At 44.1% G+C, this 21,843-nt stretch overlaps 1 protein-coding gene across 1 annotated transcript; it reads right to left on the bottom strand.

The window, feature by feature from the left end:
• Nucleotides 1-988: 988 nt before the first annotated feature.
• COMMD2 (COMM domain containing 2) lies at nt 989-14,251 on the bottom strand. The gene is made up of 5 exons (XM_088472097.1): nt 14,064-14,251; nt 7,561-7,638; nt 5,525-5,607; nt 5,275-5,448; nt 989-1,501 (listed from the first exon to the last, which is right to left on the bottom strand). The coding sequence occupies exons 1-5, from the start codon at nt 14,128-14,130 to the stop codon at nt 1,304-1,306; spliced, it is 600 nt and encodes a 199-aa protein (XP_088328223.1). The 5' UTR covers nt 14,131-14,251; the 3' UTR covers nt 989-1,303.
• Nucleotides 14,252-21,843: the final 7,592 nt, after the last annotated feature.

Consider the following 21,843-nt stretch of genomic DNA (forward strand, 5'->3'; position numbering starts at 1 on the left):
ACTTATACAAAAACACTATTTAGCAGCTATTGAGCCCGTTTAAAAACACCAAATACCTTCAGCAAGCCAAATCGGGGGGTATCATAGCTAACCCCCATGTCAGAGCTTCTTTCGGGGGGTGTCAGGCGGATTTCCCCAAAACTGACAGGACTTTCCGCTTGTTTAAGTTTCGCCGGGTCCCGTTTTCGCCTACTTTCAAATTGAATACGGGGATAAGCGGGCACGTGCGCGATACTTTTCCACCTGCAAAACACGCGATGTAGGCGAAAAAGTATCGCGGCTCCGCTCAAATTGAGTACGGCCTGTAAAGTGACAGTTAGGAGCTAATTGGCTGGTACTTTATCTTAATCCACTTTATCTCTCTCCAAGGCTTAGTACTCTGACCCCTTAGTCTTGTTCTATATTATATTTGTCATTAGAACATACCTACAATATACAAGAAATACTGTAGTGCTCTCCCCCAACGTACTCACTGAAGCACGTCAGAAGTTCTTGTGTATAGTCAGTGAAGCTTAGTAATACACAATGCCAATAATGCATAGAGGACTCATATCAAAACTACTGCAAGTAGTGGGAGCTCTCTGTTGGTTGTCAGCCCCTTCCCCAGGTAGTGGGAGCTCTTTGTAGGCGGTCAGCCTCCTTCTCCAGGTAGTAGGAGCTCTCTGTATGCTTTCAGCCTCCTTTTCTGGGTAGTAATAATGCTCTGTAAGCTGTCAGCCTCCTTACCCAGGTAGTGAGAACTCTCTTTAGGCTGTCAGCCTCCTTACCCAGGCAGTGAGAATTCTCTTTAGGCTGTCAGCCTCCTTCCCCAGATAGCGAACTCTCTGTAGGCTGTCAGCCTCCTCCCCTTAGGTAGTGAGAACTCTCTGTAGGCTGTTGGCCTCCATTTGCAGGCTTTCAGCCTCCTTCCCTAGGTAAGAAGAGCTCTCTGTAGGCTTTCAGCTTTAATTCGTAGATAGTGAGAGCTCTAAATTAAAACAGGATCCAAAACCATAACAAATCAGTTTATTTACAAGTTTGCAGTATGTTACAAAAGTTATTTTTCTGGCACAAGGGGCAATGTGTAAGGAAAAACGCACACTATTTTTACCAGCAGGTGGTCTCTAGTTGGAGCAGAATTACAACACCCAGCATGAGGTCAGCTTCGGCTACTGGGGGATGTAATTAGATGCCATGTGGAAAGCTGCTGTGTCAGATTGGTCCAGAAATTCACTTTGAAATGTTATTATACAGTAAACAAGGAATTTTCAAGCAAATACAGAAAAACATTATTACATCGGTTACTATGCAAAGTGCCAACAGTTTATTTAATATTGCGCACAATTCTGCGGCAGTGGTTTGTTTTCATCTCTGCAAGGGCTTGTTCTAGTTCCTGGATGATGTGGATTAATGTGGCTGGGTCTGTCTGTAATATACTGGTCTTGAGATCATCATTCTGCTTGAGATGAAGCTTCATTGTTACAGAGGGTTTTACCTGGTGCCTCAGGCTCCTGCTGGCAAGCTACATATGGGCAGGTATACATATTTATGTGTTAGACTTCAGCCAATCTACGCACAGAAATTCTTACAACCAATTCATTTTCTGGAGCACTATACTGCTCCCTAGTGGCATTTAGGTGAAATGATACAGATACTAAACAACTTTAACCTCAAACATTGCTAATCATAATGCACGGAAAAATAAACACAATTTAGATATAATTCAGAATCAAGAAAAAAGTGTTGAACCAAAGATTTCGTCACCTGTTTTGGATCAAAATTGGCGAAATACTGCTTAGCCACAAAGGTGTTGCTGCATTAAGTTCAGAAAACTGCAACACAGATTTAGTATATAACTTGATATACTGTATGTTTATGGAACGATTACAGACTTTCTAGATTAGAGATATTCACTCCACTACAACTATTGAACTTAGGTGCAAGACATGCCCTGCACCACACCAACACCTGCGCTAGCCAGATGAAAGCTAATTGATGATTGGTTGTTATGGTTTAGAGCAAATATTGCTCCTAAATGTATTACTAATAAATTGTACTGTACTACTTATTTAATACACAACAATGCAGGCTCGGATCTTCCAGCCATTCAGTACCTACAGCACATTTAAAACCAAACCATGGAAAAGTACATATATGTAAAAACCATGTAATCCGAGTTCGCAACACTGGATTTCTATGTAACAAATGTGCGCTTCAAAAAATGAGCTAATGTTCATTAAACCCTTTTGCCCTTATGTAAGCATTAAAAAAGGCTGTGCCCATCAGTGCTATGGATGAAAGCTCACAGACCCATGTTATGTACAGGACAGGAGAGAAGAGACTTCACAGCTGGAATACTCTGCATGACACAGGAGATGTCCAACGTCTATGGATATTAGATGAGTGAATAAATACAGCGTGACTGTATGGAAGTGATAGCTATACAATGAGGAGCCACGTGCCTATTGGCTTTCCATACATAGAAATTTGTATACCCCAGGTGGCATATCTATAGAATAAGCGAGAAAGTGTGTGTCTGTCTGTTTGTCCTTTATGCACAGTCAGAGTTTTGTACCTAGCTCCACCAAACTTGGCATGATGGTGTAGTTTGACCAGGATTAGTTTTTTGGCTATGTTTAAAGTTTGTCAGGGCCTTGGAGGTCTACATGGTGCCCACCAAGCTGGCCGTGAAATCTCCGATTTAAATTTTTTGTTTAACCAACTGGTAAGTGCATACACGCCCCGGCAGCATGGAGCATAACACCGCACCAATCACTTTGGACATACTGCTATAAAGGTATGCACATTTGTTATTATTGTTGTGTTCTTGATAAAAGTCATGTGCGACTGAAACGTTGAACGAGGCAGACAAAGTTGCCAGTTTGATTGTAAGCGGGTGTTCTTTTGAACTTCCATGAAGGCGACAAGTAAATTTTATTGCATTGATGTGGAGTGCTGGCCCTTCTTTTGTGTGTGCAAGTGTATATATATTACAGTCGGGTGCATAAATATTGGGACATTGACAGAATTTTCATATTTTGGCCTCTATTAACCACCACAATGGCTTTGAAATGAAACAAACAAGATGTGATTTAACTGCAGACTTTCAGGTTTAATTTGAGGGTAATTACATCCAAATCAGGTGAATGGTGTAGGAATTACAAGGGTTTCTATATGTGCCTCCCACTTGTTAAGGGGACAAAAGTAATGGGACTATCAACTCAAAAGCTATTTCATGGACAGGTATGGACTATTCCCTCGTTATTTCATTATAAATTAAGCAGGTAAAAGGTCTGGAGTTGATTCTAGGTGTGACATTTGCATTTTGAATCAGTTGCTGTCGACTCTCAATATTAGATCCAAAGAGCTGTCACTTTCAGTGAAGCAAGCCATCATTAGGCTGAAAAATCAAAACAAACCCATCAGAGAGATAGCAAAAACATTAGGTGTGGCCAAATCAACTGTTTGGAACATTCTTAAAAAGAAAGAACGCACCGGAGAGCTCAGCAACACCAAAAGACCCGGAAACCATGGAAAACAACTGTGGTGGATGACAGAAGAATTATTTCCCTGGTGAAGAAAAACCCCTTCACAACAGTTGGCCAAATCAAGAACACTCTCCAGGAGGTAGGTGTATATGTGTCAAAGTCAACAATCAAGAGAAGACTTCACAAGAGTGAATATAGAGGGTTCACCACAAGATGTAAACCATTGGTGAGCCTCAAAAACAGGAAGACCAGATTAGAGTTTGCCAAACATCTAAAAAAGCCATTACAGTTCTGGAACAACATCCTATGGACAGATGAGACAAAGATCAACTTGTACCAGAGTGATGGGAAGAGAAGAGTATGGAGAAGGAAAGGAACTGCTCATGATCCAAAACATACCACCTCATCAGTGAAGCATGGTGGTGGCAGTGTCATGGCGTGGGCATGTATGGCTGCAAATGGAACTGGTTCCCTTGTATTTATTGATGATGTGACTGCTGTCAAAAGCAGAAGAATTAATTCTGAAGTGTTTTGGGCAATATTATATGCTCATATTCAGTCAAATGCTTCAGAACTCATTGGACGGCGCTTCACAGTGCAGATGGACAATGACCCGAAGCATACTGCAAAAGCAACCAAAGAGTTTTTTAAGGCTAAAAAGTGGAATGTTATGCAATGGCCAAGTCAATCCCCTGACCTGAATCCGACTGAGCATGCATTTCACTTGATGAAGACAAAACTGAAGGGAAAATGCCCAAGAACAAGCAGAAACTGAAGACATTTGCAGTAGAGGCCTGGCAGAGCATCACCAGGGATGAAACCCAGCGTCTGGTGATGTCTATGCGTTCCAGACTTCAGGCTGTAATTGCCTGCAAAAGATTTGCAACAAAGTATTAAAAAGTGAAAGTTAGATTCAGGATTGTTTAGTTTGTCCCATTACTTTTGGCCCCTTAAAAAGTGGGAGGCACATATAGAAACCGTTGTAATTCCTACACCGTTCACCTGATTTGGATGTAATTACCCTCAAATTAAATCTGAAAGTCTGCAGTTAAAGCACATCTTGTTTGTTTCATTTCAAAGCCATTGTGGTGGTGAATAGAGGCGAAAATATGAAAATTCTGTCAATGTCCCAATATTTATGCACCTGACTGTGTGTGTATATATATACCAGCATAAAACTGCACTGATCTGAAGACACAGGCTGATATGTACCAGTGGGGGGCAGGCAGAGCTCCAATGGAAAGGCAGTGAGTTGGAGGATTAACTGTCACACTGCACCTGCACTGACAGTTACTAATTTCCTCCAAGCACATTTTCGTATACCATGATTTCCAATGTCAAAAATTAAGACTGTAGATGTACTTCAAGGCCCATTCTTTAACCCGGGCAACGCAGAGTATACCAGCTAGTTGTCTATCAGTGCAGACACCTATACTCTGGCTTGTCTTACCAATACACTATACAGTATTTTTCTGGTGCCAAGGGAAGAATGCCCACAGAACGGCTACATGGAAGTACTGAACTCTAATTAAAGATGATAAGCTTATCTCAAACTGTTTTTCCTAATGGATTTTCATAGAGATAGCAACATTTTAATATGACCTATTTACATGCAAGAGAGTGAGATACATATGTATGTGCTGTACAATAAGGCTAAGCAAAAGCCAGTTCCTGTGCAAACTGGGATGGTTTATGAATATTAACATAAATCTATAATTTTAATTAAGCAACCAATTATAGATTTATAATAATCTCCACAAAAAGGAGGTTAAAATGTTCACCTATACACTACAAAATGTTCATGTACCTGGACATCCAAACGCCATTCCAGATTATGGTAACTGGGAAGATCTGGTTCCAGCTCACTGAGAATTTGGCGGATTTCTTTTCGGTTATCCAGATACAGCTGGAGAAGAACTTTATTCAGATCTTCGGGAAATCCCAAAACAAGCACAGAGTCTTGGAAATCTATGTCAGTGACCTGCAGGTAAGGATGACAATTCCATGAAGACAAAGGGCGGGTGGGGAATGGAGAAGCTGACGGGCTGATCACTCACCATGAGCTTGGAACTCTCTGTAAGCAGATATGTGAGCCCCTCCACAGCCTGCTGAATGGTGGTACTGCTGACCTCCAGCTTCCCTACATGCAAGAATTGAGACAAATGTGTTAAGCAGATAACTAAATTGATGTATATAAAAAGGTATTTTTTAAAATACTGTCATTACTAAATATGCTTTGCTAATAGGAAATCAGTTATGTTTTGTCAGCATCAGTGTCATTTGTTCTGCAATTATTGGTCACCTCTTGTTAAAGTACACTACCCTGACCATGTGCCTATAGGGTCACAATTGCTTTTCCAGTTTCTTACTGTCCCAGATAATACGATAACCTACATACTATAGAAATTAGTTTCATGAGACAAAAGCTGGGTACATACCATAAGATGGTGCAACCCAGCGACATGGTGATGCGATGTACATAACGTTACATCACGAGCGCCATACACACTGCACGATCCGGCGTACACAGTGTATCGTTACATGCTGCAAGTAACTGATCTGCGTCATTCATTGCATCTACCCATCGGCCGTGCAGGACAACAGATGGGAGCATGCGATGAACAACCATTGTGAATGCTCAGTCTGGTGTACACACTATACAATGTGTACAATAGTATATAATTTGTATCAGTGCCATACATACGTACGATACATCGTATAGTGTGTACCCAGCATTACACAGAAACTAAACCATTAAATATCTATTTATAGCGAGCCTTTACTGACATATTACTTATTATAAAAATAAGAAAATTAGCGGGCATCTTAAAATTGTAATAATAAGTTGGCCTCTGTGAGCTCTTGCCTTTGACTTTACTTTTTACAAACTTGTATATATACTATCAAAAATTAAAATAGTCATTTTAATATATATATAAAAATACTCCAGGCACTTACTTGCTGAAATACACTTGCTGGCTATCATTTTTCCATCATTTATAAATGTTGCAAACATCAACCATTTGACGCCATTTATCTGCCTCCAATACTTTGCTTATGGTAACTAACAGCTTTCTACACGGTCCTGCTTTCCGGTTCAGGAAGTTCACGCTTTCATGCGCTTCACATAAGTCACGCACCGTGGAGTTAATGTGTGACATCATTACTGTGATGGCCGCGATTTCCTGTTTCTAATTGAATTGTGCGGGCATCAGGAGCGCGCTTGATTGAAATATACAACGAAGTGCTCAATACATTTACATGGACCTCACACACTACAGAACTCATATCTAATAATTGCATTCAGCCCACAGAGTTTTGTTTTCGCTTGGAACAATACAGATCTCAACTGCCTCTGTAGAGTACAACTGTGCCCATAGATCAGCTCTGTACCATTATCCAGGGGAAGTAAAAAAAAAAAAAGACTGCATGGATGATACAAAGTAAAAATTGCAGGAGGGCAGGTAAAAGACAATTAAAGTTATCTCACCTTGGCTACTAATTTAATTGTAGTTTTAAACCACAAAAGAGTAGAATATAAAATAATGCATTTGGATTATTTTAATAACAAGATTGGGTGTATGAACTGAAAGCTTCCCTAATAAGCTGATAAAAAAGATGCTCACTGCTATCTTTCACTAGGTGACTGCACAAACACTGCTAGTGTACCTCGAGTTCTATGTACTACTCAGTGTTGCAGAAAGATTGTCAACACTTTTTGTAGTGGGAATGTAGCAGGCAACTGGACTCTATACATTACCAATGCACCACTTAGTGCACGCTATATGGCACATTAAAGTCCAGCATGTTACATGAAGCACAACCACCGCTACCCTGGATTTTTAACATACAATTTAGTGTGAACAAGTGAGATGTGCAGGGGCAGAGATCATCTGTGATGCAGTTTCTATGCTATATATAGAGGGACAGCTCAGTAACACCTCCCAGCATATCAGTGTGTTAGTGTGACTAGCACAGAGAAGTATAGACTACGCCTAGACACATAGGAATTGTATATAATAATAGGTATGTTATTCCGCCATCTATTTATTGACAGATTCAATGACCGCATTATTCCAATGGCATTACTTACTTGCTGCTCCTTCATAGACTTTTGGATTTGAACCTTTTCTTAAAAATTCGACTGCAATTCGGCCAAACTCTGCAACAACTGAAACGATCAACATATAATATGTGAGCTTATCAGTGGCTATGAGGGACATATGTAAAAATCACCACATACATAATAAAGCACAACATTTCTGAATGCTGACTGCAAAATATTTATACTTTGGAATATATGCTAAACTGTTCTCTCATTTGCAGCAGTCTTCGATGTTTGTTAATATTTGGAGACAGAGCCTGAATTTTTAAACTATTGCAACAGTTGTTTTTTAAATATATATTTTTGTACAATTGTTTGTTTTTTATGTCAAAAATAACACTCATACAGATCAACACTCAACTATATGTGTTAGATTGGTAAAGGGAGGTCACACAAGATCAGACCTCAGGACAGTCTCAATTTAACTGGACAGTACAGAGCTGAGTGTTGTCGTGTCCCAACCTCATTACCAGGACCACACTACCTCAGTCTGCCCTGCAGTTGATAAGTATGTCCCATTCACTGATGCGCTAGTGAGTGCGACAATGAAAAGTTGATTGCAGGGGAGAGGAGGAGTATAATGGCCCTCCATGTCATAACCATGACCCCAGTGCAGATCCAGACTAAAGCTGGCCACACACTAGACCAACTTGCATCCAACCAGCCAACTTGTTGATTGGTTGGAATGAAAATCTGGTAAGGAATGGGAGTAACTGATGATCAGCAATTTGCTCCTAAATGCCAGAAAACAGATGAAAATGGTCGTTCAGACAAGTTTGTTAAATGTTTGATCCAAACAATTTGTTCAAACAATAGTTTTTGTCCATTTCACGGCATTTGGGAGCAAATTGCTGATTGTCATTTGCTTTCATTCCTTGCCAGATTTTCATTCCAACCAATCAACTAGTTGGCTGGTTGGACAGATAATCTTTAGATGTGTGGCCAGCTTAACACAATGTTGTAATATATGCAAAATTCAAATCACAAAACAGTCTTTGGTCCTCATTTAAATTTAAACACAATTTTACAGCCCAGATCTACATTTGCAAAAAACTGCAGTTTCAAATGTATACTTTCAGTTGCACATATCTTAAGACCTAATGGTGATAGGCTGCCACTTCTCTGGTCCTGAGCCTGGGGAATACAGTAGCAGAACCGAACTGCCAGCTACCCAGCTGCTGTTTGGAGGAACAGTTGGTTACTGGAGTCAGATCAGTATGCGAGGCTATGGACTGCTGTGGGGATTGGCTTTTATAGCCAAGTAGCAGTAAACAGCTATGTGCGCCCTAAAACCGAAAAATAAAGGCAGTATTGTAGGTCTGTGTTTTACTCTTGGAAGTTAATTATTATAGTTCCAACAGCACTAGACATGCTGCATACAATCTTTTGCACAGCTGAACAGCTTTCGAGGGATAGATATTTCCTTTTGAAAATTTGTAGGAATATCTAATGTGACATCACCCTTACTCCATCTCTCTTTCACTCAGAATAAGGCTGTCCTTATACTCACCCTATGTGTCACTAGATCCTCATTACCGCACTCCTTGGCCTCAATCTCATCTGAAATGTGGCTATGTGCTTTGCATGAGTGATGCATTGTGCCAAAGAATAAGAGATATAACATACTGTGTGATTGCTCATACCGGTGTGTGCCTTGTAACTTCCAGGGATCCACACACCAATTTGTATGCAAACATGCACAATATTTTATTATCAGACAAGAGGCAACGTGGAGCCATGGTTGTCGAAAACAGCACATATTTGCATCAAAACTCCCTTCCTACAAGATACACATGGTACTGTGTGTATGAGGTCTCACACATATCTCTATATGTCTTACCATTTGTGCTGTGTCATGTTAATGATGGTTTGTGAAGTGCCAGTGATGGAACTGCGATAACCGCATATGAGATTATTATACATTGCCCAATCATTGGCCGCTTGCAGTCAAGAAACGTTATGACTGTCAAACAGTGGAGGTATTGGGGAGGATAAGTCCTGCAGGTCCTCCATGGACACGACTAAGATTATCCGCATAGGCTACTAGCACACTTCCACTATCTTCCCAGTAGCTCCACATCATTCTCAGAAACTGATCACACAAGGAGGTGCTTAGTTATTGATATGTGCATAACTTTTCCACTCCAGTCCAAGTACATTAGTAGTGAGAGGAGAGGTACTGTAAACTTAGAGGATGTATGCTGGGAATCAGCAAGGATACTGATCACATACACCTAACCCAGCGACCAGCAAATTAACACTTACACCTTCCCCTGCCTACCTGCCACAATGTGAATTTTACCAACAGAGAAGAGCTTCTATCTTCTCCAAACAGCTGGAACAGCCCCTAATATGAGCATCAGACAGTACACGGACATCACATTACACTGAATGCCTCATTCTCTACACATACCATTATACTCCCTTACAGAATATACATCCTATACTAATGTCCCCATTACATGCAATGAACACTACTACAAAAGTTATTGTCCTCTTTCCATAGACACATTACAACATTCATTTCTAGGAACACTCCCAGATTTTAAAGATATGTTTCTGCAAGCTATTGTCCCTACAAATGTCCCCAGCATTTCAGAACTGACCAAACCAGGAATACAATTGCTTTTTTGTCTTCACTCTTTACGCAGAGTTTACTGTCCTTATTCTCGAGGTTTTATTAGTCATTTATGTACTGCATAGGAGTATTTACACTGCAAAGGCTGCAATATAACACAGTCTGTAACACTATCATGACGCGTAATGTACTTCCTAAATTCCCACACACACAGTCCCATGCAGGCTCACCAACAGGCAAAGCCAACGTAACAAGAGAAGAAGAAAAAAACTGTATTACATAATCAGGTGAAAAAAAACCCTGTAACCCAAACATTGCGGGGGCCATGGATTCCAACATCTTCAGGAGACAATGAGCACATAATGTATTCCTCAGTGCAGAATAAGCAAACAGAAATATTAAACAGCAGTTGGTTACAACATTGTGAATCTGCAGCAGCCCCGAGTCCCACCTGTCTCGTTGACAGTCAGGTATGTGATACCCACACACATTACATAATATTCCGCTGTCAGCTCACTATATCCCCAAGCAGAGACTCTCATACTTCTAGCACTGCCTCACACACTACACGCCAAGCCTTTCTATAGTCAGTGAAACACTGCATTGCCAGGATCCCAATGGCCATGTCCTGACCCCCTTTATGTCATCAGAGCTTTATGTCATCAGAGCTGCCACTAAGTCACGTAACAGTCAGGTCACTTCACTTGTGCCATCTCACTCCTACCTTTATACATGTTCTTTATTACCTTTATGTTCTTGATTGCTGCACTTTTCCGTCTAGAAAAATGTACCACGCTGCAGTGAATGTGAATGAGGTTCACCTGATAAGCCACACGTAAGACCATTTGCTAGTTATAATTATAACACTGTGGTGCCTACACACATAGCGATGTGCTCACAATCCCACAATGTGTACGATTTCCCCCTGAACTCTCCCAGGGAGCTCCCCAGCAGTCGTGGGCACGATTTGGTCTGAAAAAGCTGCCAATTAGACACACGATCTATCGTGCCTCCTTATCTATCCAGTGTATCGTGACTTGTGATCGTCAGATCTGCCCTACAGCACGGCAGATCTGACGATGCGATGTGCGACCTGCGTGGACGCACATCGCATTGTGATCGTGAGTGGGGACTCATGATTTGGGCATATTTTAGACGATCTGTCGTTCCGATGCGTGGGAATCGGCCAGATCGGGTAAAATATCGCCATAATGCAAAACAATGACATTCTATCAAATTAATAATTTTTTTTAAGGCCATGTATACGTTCCTGAGATCTGGAACAATTTAGAAAAAGATGGATAATCTTGTAATTTAGAGTTGTAACTTATTCCAATGAAATGGAAAAGGTGAGATATTGATTATATTAGGCTCTGGTCTCACACTGTCTATGGATCTGACAAAATCTATGGATGGAATTCAATTCAATAAGATGGACGTGTTTTGTCATTCTGGAATGGCAAATTACATCCATCTACATCACAAGTTCTACATACACATAGCGGTGTGCAGGAAAACTTGCTATGCTGGGACCATTGTAATTGGCAGATATGTGTGCAGCTGGTTAGGCACTAAAGGGTGAGGGTTAGGGAGAGAAGGGGGGATACTGAACATAGGGATTGCGCCGTCTGAATTTTGACAGCTGGCATCCCGGCAGCCAGTATTTCATACCCAACCCGTTCCCGGAGCTGATTCAGCACACTGTATCCCGACTAAAGGATTCCTTCTCACACACTACTTGGGGAGCGTGCAGGAATCCGACTAATGTGCCGGCCGCGAGACTCAGCACGGCGATAACAGCCTCGCGGCCGGCACTTGTATTGGAGAATGCCGGTTAACGTGACTAAACACACGGCTTTAGTCATCCTAACCGGCATTCTCCGACTTAAGTGGCTTTAGTTGGACTTAACAGCATGCTGAATTGAATAGCTCTGGGAACGCCTTCCCGACGCTATTAACAGCGTGCTGAATTTAATTGCTCTGGAAACGCCTTCCCGACGCTATTAACAGCGTGCTGAATTGAATTGCCCCCTTTGGGGCCTATCTATTAGGTTGCGAGTTACAGCCGCTGCGGGAACTCCAGTGAGTCTTCCCGTATTTTTAAAGCGGCAACCATTTTAAAGGCAAAATCAGCCTCATGGACTCAGATAATGAGACTTTAGAGCATCATGTTTTATTGCATGGCCAAATGGGTGTCCCTTTCTTCCCCACTATGACTTGCCAGACTTCCTGAGCCACTCATCACAGGGTGCCTGCTGTAACCTGAGGACTCAGGGAGAAGCTCAATGGCAGTCCTATAAGGAGCAGGCACCAATCCTGGACTACGAGTTATCTAAGGACTGCCCTGCAGTAGCCACACACCATGAGCACCAGGCGGAATAAAAGGTAGCCCTATGCCGGCCTCACCTTTGTTTGGAGCAGACTGACAAGAAGTTAGGATTCCTGGTCCGAGATGGCATATGTGTTCGGATCTATAAGGCTACGTGCTTTGCTACTGTATGGACCTACCAAAATCAGGAAGACAACAGGCTTGGTCCCTGTCACGCTGTTGGAACCAGGTGGCTTAGAGTCCAAGAAAGTGATCCAAGGGAATTGCTGACTATAGCACCTTTACGGTAGTGTTGTTTAGTAGCCTCTATGTGCTGTGAACACTTGTATTTATCTGGTTGTTTACCTGAGTAATTCTGAATCCATTAAATGTATTGGGTACCCTCTGTATGCACATAAAGCTGTAATTGGGATGATCAACTACCGCCAAGTGGACAAAACAGCTAAATAAGCCTGATACCATGACAATCATGTACTTTACCCCCAACACACATAACCATGCACTTCCCATACTCCTACTGGACTACTATTTTAACATCAATAATGCAAATAGGATCAACTACTGCTCTAATCCACCTGCTGCTTCCCTCCATACCGAACTTCCTTATTTGTTGTATGGAAGTAATCTGCCTACTAACGGACACTATGGCTGCTGCTTCTGTCATGAGCTCTCAGTTGTGGGATAGGAGGAGAGTGGAGATGGAAGCAGCGGGAGCTCAGAGTTAGGAATGCTGCTGAGAGGTAGAGGTTTGGTGACAAAAGTAAAACGGGTGACACTACTTGGAGCTATAGAACCAGATATAAAGCCAGACCAGTAATGGATGGTGACTATTAGGTCAAACTTGGAAACTTAGAGGGGAATTCAATTAGCCTTGATAATATAACATAACAATGGTGAAAAAGGGTGGTAGTTTTGGGCCTTAATGCCTGGGGCTATTCAATTCCAGCCTCCTTTTCACCCCTTTTTAACGCCCATTTAAATAGCATGTTAACGGGCATTAACACATAGAATCTGTGATAAGTTCACGGACCTATGCGTTAACAGGGTGCTAGCACCTGGTAACAGGCCATGTATCGGGGATTTATTATTGGGTCTGATCAGGGGACTGTCGGCTGCCTAAGCACGTGGTAAATTACCAGGGCTAATTGAATTCCCCCCTTAATGGTGAATTATTTTCAGAGGTGAACCTTGAAAATGGACAGACGGCGAGTATGGTGACAGTTCTCTGATACAGGGAGACCAGTCCTTTAGTAGCTGGTGGCAGTGAGAGGAGATCAGAGGAAGGGGTAAGAACACTAATGCTCTCACACAGGAGGAGGTGGATCAACCCTTCTAAAAAGGTCAAGTGGAGGTGTCTCCCATAGCAACAAATCAGCTTTTAGTTATCATTTATGTGGCACACTGTATAAAATAGGAAGATGCTGATTAGTTTCTATAGACAACTTCTCTACCTGTCCTGTCTAGTAGGTTTGATATATCTCCCCCACACAGTGATGCACATGACTGTGCAGCATCCTAGAGGAGCAAGTGGGCAGAAGCCAGTCCACCTGTGCATCATGCCCATCTTCCGGTCACATGACTCACCTGCACTCTCCACCTGGGTGAGGATCCGTAAGTGCCTGCGGTGCTCGTCGCTCAGCACCAGCAGCATAGTCTCCGTTTGCAGCTGTACCCAGTCACAAGACGGACAGCCGAGCCAGGATCATCACATGACCGCCGCTGCGATGTGTGTAGTGACCTGGGGCTTCCGGCAGGAAACGTACGCTGCCATCATTGGTTCCACTTACTCTTCCTGACCGGCGTCACCTGGTGGTAGCTCTCTGTAGTGACAAGAAAACCATCTGTACACAGTACAACACTGGTGTGTATAGACTCGGGGAAAAAGGTACAATTGCAAATGCAAATTGGTACTCGTTAAATATATGTCAGCAGCTTGATAAATGAGTTGTGCCCTGCAAATTTTCTACATAGAAAATGTATTGTATAGATTAAGATACACAAACCTGATGGTTTGCGTACATGTCCGATGTTTGGGGATCATACTGTATATTTGTAGACCTGTGTGATGATGGGCGCAGCATGATTGACATGCGGCTGTTTGGCTGCAGGGCAGGGGATTGCGACTGTCAGCAGAAAATGGGGGGTTTGTCTGCCCCATTTTCTGGACGTGCCAAGGGCCATACATGCCTACCCTCCCGGTTTTCGTGGGAGGCTCCCAATTTTTCGGGTAAACCCCGCACCCCCGGAAGGGTAGGCATTTCTGCCGCATTCTGCTCACTTCGTAGTGTAGGGGGCGGGGCTTAATGACGCGATTCTACATGAATTGTAACATTTAGCCCTGCCCCTTATTTAAATTTAAGCCAATCGCAGCTAATTTCCATGAAGGGGGTGGGGCTTAATGGTGTGACCCGTCAGGCCCCACCCCCATCACAGCCCATCTGCTTGTCCTCCCCAGGCTTCTCCCAGGGAGGACAATCAAAAGGTAGGCAACTATGGCCAAGGCCATTGACTTTGCCCTTGGACGCATCATCACTGGCCCCAGCAGTGTGAAATACACGGCCATCCTGACCAACCTGAGGGTTACTCAGATGAGCGATTTTTACGCAGAAGCCGGCAGTGGGCTTCATTTTACACAAGACACCTCCTGTGGTTGTTGCACATTTTAGCACAGCCGCTGTGTACAAAGACACTGCGGCAGTGCAGAAGCGTTCCTTCACTGAATCAGGCCTTTAGTCACTTAATGCCTCTAATTTTTAGGGACAGTCCCAAGTTTTAAAGACTTTGGGGCCTATTCATTATTACATAATTATCACTAGTGATAATTATGTTTTATGGTGCATACACATGGTCAGATTTTCCTTCAGATCTGTACAATAACGATTTAAAAAATCTGACATATCTGACATGTTTGTCAGATGAACGATAAGCGATGCGCGTTCCCATTTGTCAGATAACGATATCTGACATCTGATTTGTTTGCAGTCAGATTTGGACGATTCCATTAATTTTAATGCAGTCAGAAATCGTTTAAATCGCTCATCTGACACATCTGCACCATTTAACTCGCTGCGAGTTTAAAAAATCTTTTGGAGGCATTCATCGTCCTCCCTAACAAAGTACTTTCGAAAAGATGCTCTCTTTTGTGGAGTAGCCTTACGGAAAAGTGATACTTTCCCCCCCACATCTATCCATAAGGATTTCCTCACTGTGTCTGCCCCAGTCTCTATTCCTCCCTGTTCCCCCCCCACAGCATCCAAGGTCCGATCCGACCCCCCCGCGTCCTTTGGTGTCCGATACAGCAACCCCTCTAACCCCCCCCCCCCCCCCCCCGGGCCACCGCGAGTGTCCAATCCAGACTGTGGAATTATCGAGGCACATATGTAACCAGGAGATATCTGTGATATCTCCTGCGTTACATGAATGATGAATGGGTCTGACACTTAAATTATACAAAAGTAGGTGAAAATGTATTTGATGATTAGTGATGATGAATAGACCCCTTGTCCTTGTTTTAGTTCTAACCAAATGCACATAAAACGAATCTCATTCAGCAGCTTGGAACTTCAAAATCTATTATGTAAATCTTATTTCATAGTTGCTAAAATGTGCAAGTTTAGATGGTATAAAGTTAAAGAATGTAGATGCATTAGGAGTACGATCCCCATCATGTTGGCATTTTTAACTTGGTTATGATGTAATGTATTTACATTTCAATGTCTGTTGAAAAAAAATCATAATTATAAAGCCTAGAAAAAAATATAATACAAATGTAATACAAAATAGCAGGAATTGTGCAGATCAGGGCTGTAACTAGGGTGTGTGAGCCATGCCTGGAATGGCACCCTGCAGCCAGTATCGCAGCTTAAGTGCAGCCCAGAGCATCCTCTGAACGCTCCAGACAAGTACACTACAGTCTGTAGTACCTACACAGCCTCCTTTAACATCCTGGGTATGCTCATGGCAGTGCTGTTCTTCCCGGCGGCTAGTGGCACTGCCCCCTTGGCATGATATTATGTGCTCAGGGAGCGTGGCAGACACAGGGTGCCATAGAACCCTGTTACAGTGCAGGTGCAGACTGACACTATTGAAAACCAGGGGTATTTACAGCAACAAAAATCTCCAAGGATAAATCTCTTATATCTGGGACTATGGGGCCTATTCATCAGCGAAGGCTGGGTGGCCCCCGATAATTAAGTATCCAATTTGCAACGTGTTGCGGCTGTGGATAGTTAAGTACCAGAGCAATTCAGTATTGTTCCAGTGTAGGGACAGCTGCTCCGAAAAGCAGCTGTCCCTGCGATCCGTAACACTGCTACAGAATGTGCAGTTTACTTACCCCACGAAGCACGTCCACCGGTATCGCAGTGGCTCCACTCAGAACCCTCTTCGCAACACTTGACTGATGTAAGGGTGTATTTAAAATGTAGAAAAATGCTAAATAATCATATTCAGTAAACTTACATGATGATGAGGATTTAACGCCCACGGAGACCAAATCATGCTATATGTGTAGAGCTACGCCCACTCTCACAAGTAATTGTGCAAGCCCTGAATCTAATTAGCCAGTAACAGACATTTAAGGGCAGCTTTCACTGCACATTTTTCTGTCCATTACGGTTGGTTGATTCTTTACTACCCTCATAGGCAGCGAGCAGATTCAGCCTTCAGGAGTTTAAAGCGTCCATAACTTTATTGTAATTAAAATACAATATATAACAGCTTACCACTAACTTATACTAAAAATAAAGACACGGACACAGACCGCTATGGTTAAATGATCATTACTCACTTGTATTGAAAGGTATGACCCTGAGTTTTACTTTGATTATTGATATAATTTAATTTTTCGGAGGCAAAGAAGGATGCTACAAACACTCAGCTCCAGCCATATGATCTTGACCAATATTAGGGAGCGACTGATACGCCCCCCCCCCGTGGCCATTGTAAGCTGAGCTGTGAAGACTCACAACCCCTATAATATTGCATAGTATGAGCGTGTCCGCAGAGACGGACGCCCAAAGTCCTCTTGCAGAGGTAGGCCATACTACGACCCCTTCAAAGGATATGTGCTCCACAACGTTTTTCTTACACTTACGTGGCCCCTGGTTTGTAGCACCTTCTTGCTCAACATGACAATATAACAGGTGTTAGTAAGAACATAACACAACAAAAAAGCAGTAAAGAGATAAGGGAGGGACAAACACCATCCAGAAAGGAAGTTGCTGGACGTAACCCAGCCTTATAAACCCACCTAAATCCACTCCCACAAGCTCACACATGATCAACAACCAACCAAGCTTGACCAACTCCCCAAACTACTCTACCTAGCAATTGCTGACCAAATTCCAGCCAAATACAAAAAACTAAGGACTCTTACATATCCTTAAGCCTATTCAGCTCTCATCTCATCTACTTGAATGGGTCCCAACGGCTTCCACACTTAAACCTTACACAAGACAAGATATCCTGCATCTGATGTTGGCTACTTGTTTAACCATACATCCTAAGTACCCGATTTAGATGGAATTGCCCTGCTGTCCCACCATCCTTATTTCAGTACATTTCAGCAATGTCCTGAAGCAATGTATCATTGCTAATGCGTGCCACTTAAATGCCAAGCATACTAAAAAAAGTTGCATTTAGCATTAAAGGGGCGTTATTAGCTGATGGGCTCTCCAGCATATACAGTAAGTGTTTGATATATCCCAAGGAGAATGTGGCACAACCTAATTTATGTGGCCACACCCCCTTCCAGTGGAACCTGATTCAGCAAGCAACGCACAGGAGAGAACGGACGCACTTGGCCGATATTTCTGTACTGCGCATGCGTATCCAGTGCGATGGGGTAAGTGTACGCAGACTACATGCAGCGTGTATGCAGACCCCTTCAGTTAATGATTGACAGGAAGTGCCGTTTGTGTGTGGTGACGGCTGGTGGTCGGGCGAATGCAGGTGTGACTGTGCGTTGGCACAGCGTTTTATAGGCATCCATAATTAAGCCAGACGCAGTGATGAGACTCTGGACCTTATTCAGAGTTGGTCGCGAGCGCCGATGCGCTCGTAACCGACTCGATGGTTAGGCCTGCACACGCGCAGCGGTCATACTGTGCGCGCGCAAGCCCCGGAGTGACAGAGAAACTCTGTCGCTCCGGAGCTTGCTATCAAAGGGGTGGCTATCGATGTTGATCGACAGCTGCCCCCGTTTGGTAGGCGGGCCAGGGGGGTGGTTTCCAAAACGGAGGCATTCCTTTACGAACGCCTACCGTTTTGTGGGCGGCCGCACTGACATCATCAGTGATGTCAGTGGGGAGCTTCCTGCTCCATCAGAGCAGAAAGCTCCCTGGGGCTTACGAGTGCCCAGACCCAACCTTAGGGTCTGGTCGTAAGCCCCGATGGTCGCGATGGCGATCACCATTGCGACCATCAACCTGGTCGGTCGTTAAGCTGTGGATGGTAACCCACAGCTTAACGATCGACAAGGAGGCAGTCGTTCAGGATGCAAGCAGCCGCCCTGATTCAGAGCGACCGCTTGCAACTAACGACCGCCTCTGAATGAAGTCCTCTGTGCACACAGGAAGTTGCCAAGATCCTGAGCAAGGTCTGGTCAACCACTATTCTGCAAATGTGGTCAATGGTTCTCAATATCACCGATGTTTACGCTATCTTGTGTACTGATCAGGCTGTGAGTAAAGGGAGATGGGCGGCTTAATATGGGGCTGGGCGTCTGCATCTTGTGCTGCTGTCTCCGTGCGTATGCATTGAGCTTATTCTCGCAGCGGCTGCGTTCGAGCGTCTGCTGGCGTGCGTTCCTTGCATAATCAGGCCTTGAGTCATATATAGTGTGTCTAGATGCTCTATTAATCTCAATTTTACAGGTTTAAAACATAGGGCCGTATTCAATTAGGTGCAAAAAGACGTTTTTGGCAAAAAAGTTTCGCAGGTGACGTCATTTCGCCAGGCGAAAACTTATCCCCGTATTCAATTCCAAAGACTTTTCGCCAGTGCGGAAAGTCAATGCATTGGAATCGGCAAAAAGGATTTGCCTATGAAAGCTGTCGAAAAGAAATGCAGAATTGGGGTTTTGGGGTGCAAACTTGCGGAAACCACCTTGCACCCTTGGGATAGTCACCCCAAGCTAAACTCTGTAAAAAATATTTACAAAAAAATCTTAAGACGACCCCCAAAAAGTACTTCAATTTTGGGGGCAAAAAAAAAACAAAGTTGGGGGACAGACTTAAAAACTAGCGAAATAGACTCCAGTTTTTTAAAACTTCACCTTTATTAGGGGTACTAGAACACCCCTATAGTGATCCCCTATGTTAGAGCAGCTTTTCGGGGGGGAACAGACTGTTTTCCCCATTTTTGACAGGACTTTCCACTGGGTCCAAATTCGCCATGTGTCATTTTCGCCGCTTTGTAATTGAATACGGGGATAAGCGGGGACGCACGCGATACTTTTCCGCATGTAAAACCAGCGATGACTGCGAAACTCCAGAATGCGAAAAGTACGGGACTTTTTTCGCACCTAATTGAATATGCCCCTAAATATCTTAGTGAAATTTACCACTTTTAAATTAAGGATCATGATTATTGGGGGACAGATTAGCCCTATTTTATTGAATTAATTGATAAATTATAAAATTATAATTTATGAAAGCAATGAATTTGCAATGTGATATACATTAATATTGCAACAAATGTAATTATCAGTGATTTTTCATTCATGTAAATTTGTTCTTGACATGTCTCCTGTTCTGGATTATATAGTGGATATACAGTCTCTCCCTCTCCCTCTGGAATCGGTATGAAACACCGCCGGCTGCTTTGGTCGGCCAGCAACGCCTGGAAATCCCGATCGTCGATAGGTAACTATTGACCAATCTAACCTAACTCCCTAACCCTAACCCTCCTTAGGGGTGCCTATCTCTAACCTCCCCCCCGAAGTGCCTAACCCTAACCCCCCCTTTCCCCGCTGCCTAATCCTAAATCCCCCGGGGGAGTGCCTAACCCTAAATCCACCCCGGGAGTGCTTAACCTTAACCCTCCCTCCCCCTAGCCTAACCCTAACCCTCCCGGGGGGGTGCCTAACCCTAAGGCCCCCCCGGGTGCCCTAAACCTAACCCTCCCCCCCGCAGCTGTCTGCTCGCGGCACCCGGCATCCCTCCGTTCGGGTTGCCGGGCACTGGTCTCCCGGCGTCGGGTAAATGTCAGGCGTCTACATCTAGACGCCCGGCATTTCACCCTCGCCGGGATATGGCAGTCGGGAATACCGGCAGCCGGCTTCCCGATTGTATACCCTCCCTCTCCCTCTCTCTCTCTGTCTCTCGTATCTAAGGATCCAAGCGCCCCTGGCAATGTAATGAACTGGGACCCCCCCCCCTGTGCAGTGCCCCCAGTAGTAATCCCCCTATGCTGCATTTCCCCCAGTAGTAGTCCCCCCTATACAGTGCCCCCAGTAGTAGTCCCCCCTATGCTGCATTTCCCCCAGTAGTAGTCCCCCCTATACAGTGCCCCCAGTAGTAGTCCCCCCTATACAGTGCCCCCAGTGGTAGCCCCCTATACAGTGCCCCCAGTATTAGTCCCCCTATGCTGCATTTCCCCCAGTAGTAGTCCCCCCTATACAGTGCCCCCAGTGGTAGTCCCCCCTATACAGTGCCCCCAGTAGTAGTCCCCCCTATGCTGCATTTCCCCCAGTAGTAGTCCCCCCTATACAGTGCCCCCAGTGGTAGTCCCCCCTATACAGTGCCCCCAGTAGTAGTCCCCCCTATGCTGCATTGTCCCCAGTAGTGGCCCCCTCTATACAGTGTCCCCAGTAGCGGGCACCCCCCCATAAAGTGTCCCCAGTAGCGGCCACCCTCTATACAGTACCCCCCTCCCTGCTATGCCAGGCTTACACACAGAATAAACAAAAATACAACTTACCTGATCCCCGCTCCTGACGTGACCGCCGCTGTCTGCTCCGAATCCCGGCTCTTCTTGCACCATGGGAGAGACATAATGACGTCTCTCCCATCATCTGCTGCGGGGGGAGCCGGAAGACGGAGCTCATGAGTGAGCCCCAGCCGGCTCCCTCCATGGACGACGCAGCAGCCAGTGAGAGTCTGTCTGACTCTCATTGGCTGGCTGCTATAACAAACACACAGCCGCCGCTGGTGTTTGTAAACTGTGTAGGGCAGGCTGCTCTCACTGCGGTCTACCCTACATTTGTGGGGTCGGTGAACTAGCGGGGGTAGTCCACCTGTTGGCTGCTGGAGGGACTGCTGGATGGCGCCCCTGGCGAGTGCCATCCTGAACCATGGGTAGATATGCCCCTTCTCTCTCTCTCTCTCTCTCTCTCTCTGTCATGTGATCGCAGACTGTGAGG

This window comes from Taudactylus pleione, unplaced genomic scaffold, assembly GCF_031769625.1.
Source record: "Taudactylus pleione unplaced genomic scaffold, aTauple2 ptg000120l, whole genome shotgun sequence".
In the NCBI taxonomy this organism is placed as follows: domain Eukaryota; kingdom Metazoa; phylum Chordata; class Amphibia; order Anura; family Myobatrachidae; genus Taudactylus; species Taudactylus pleione.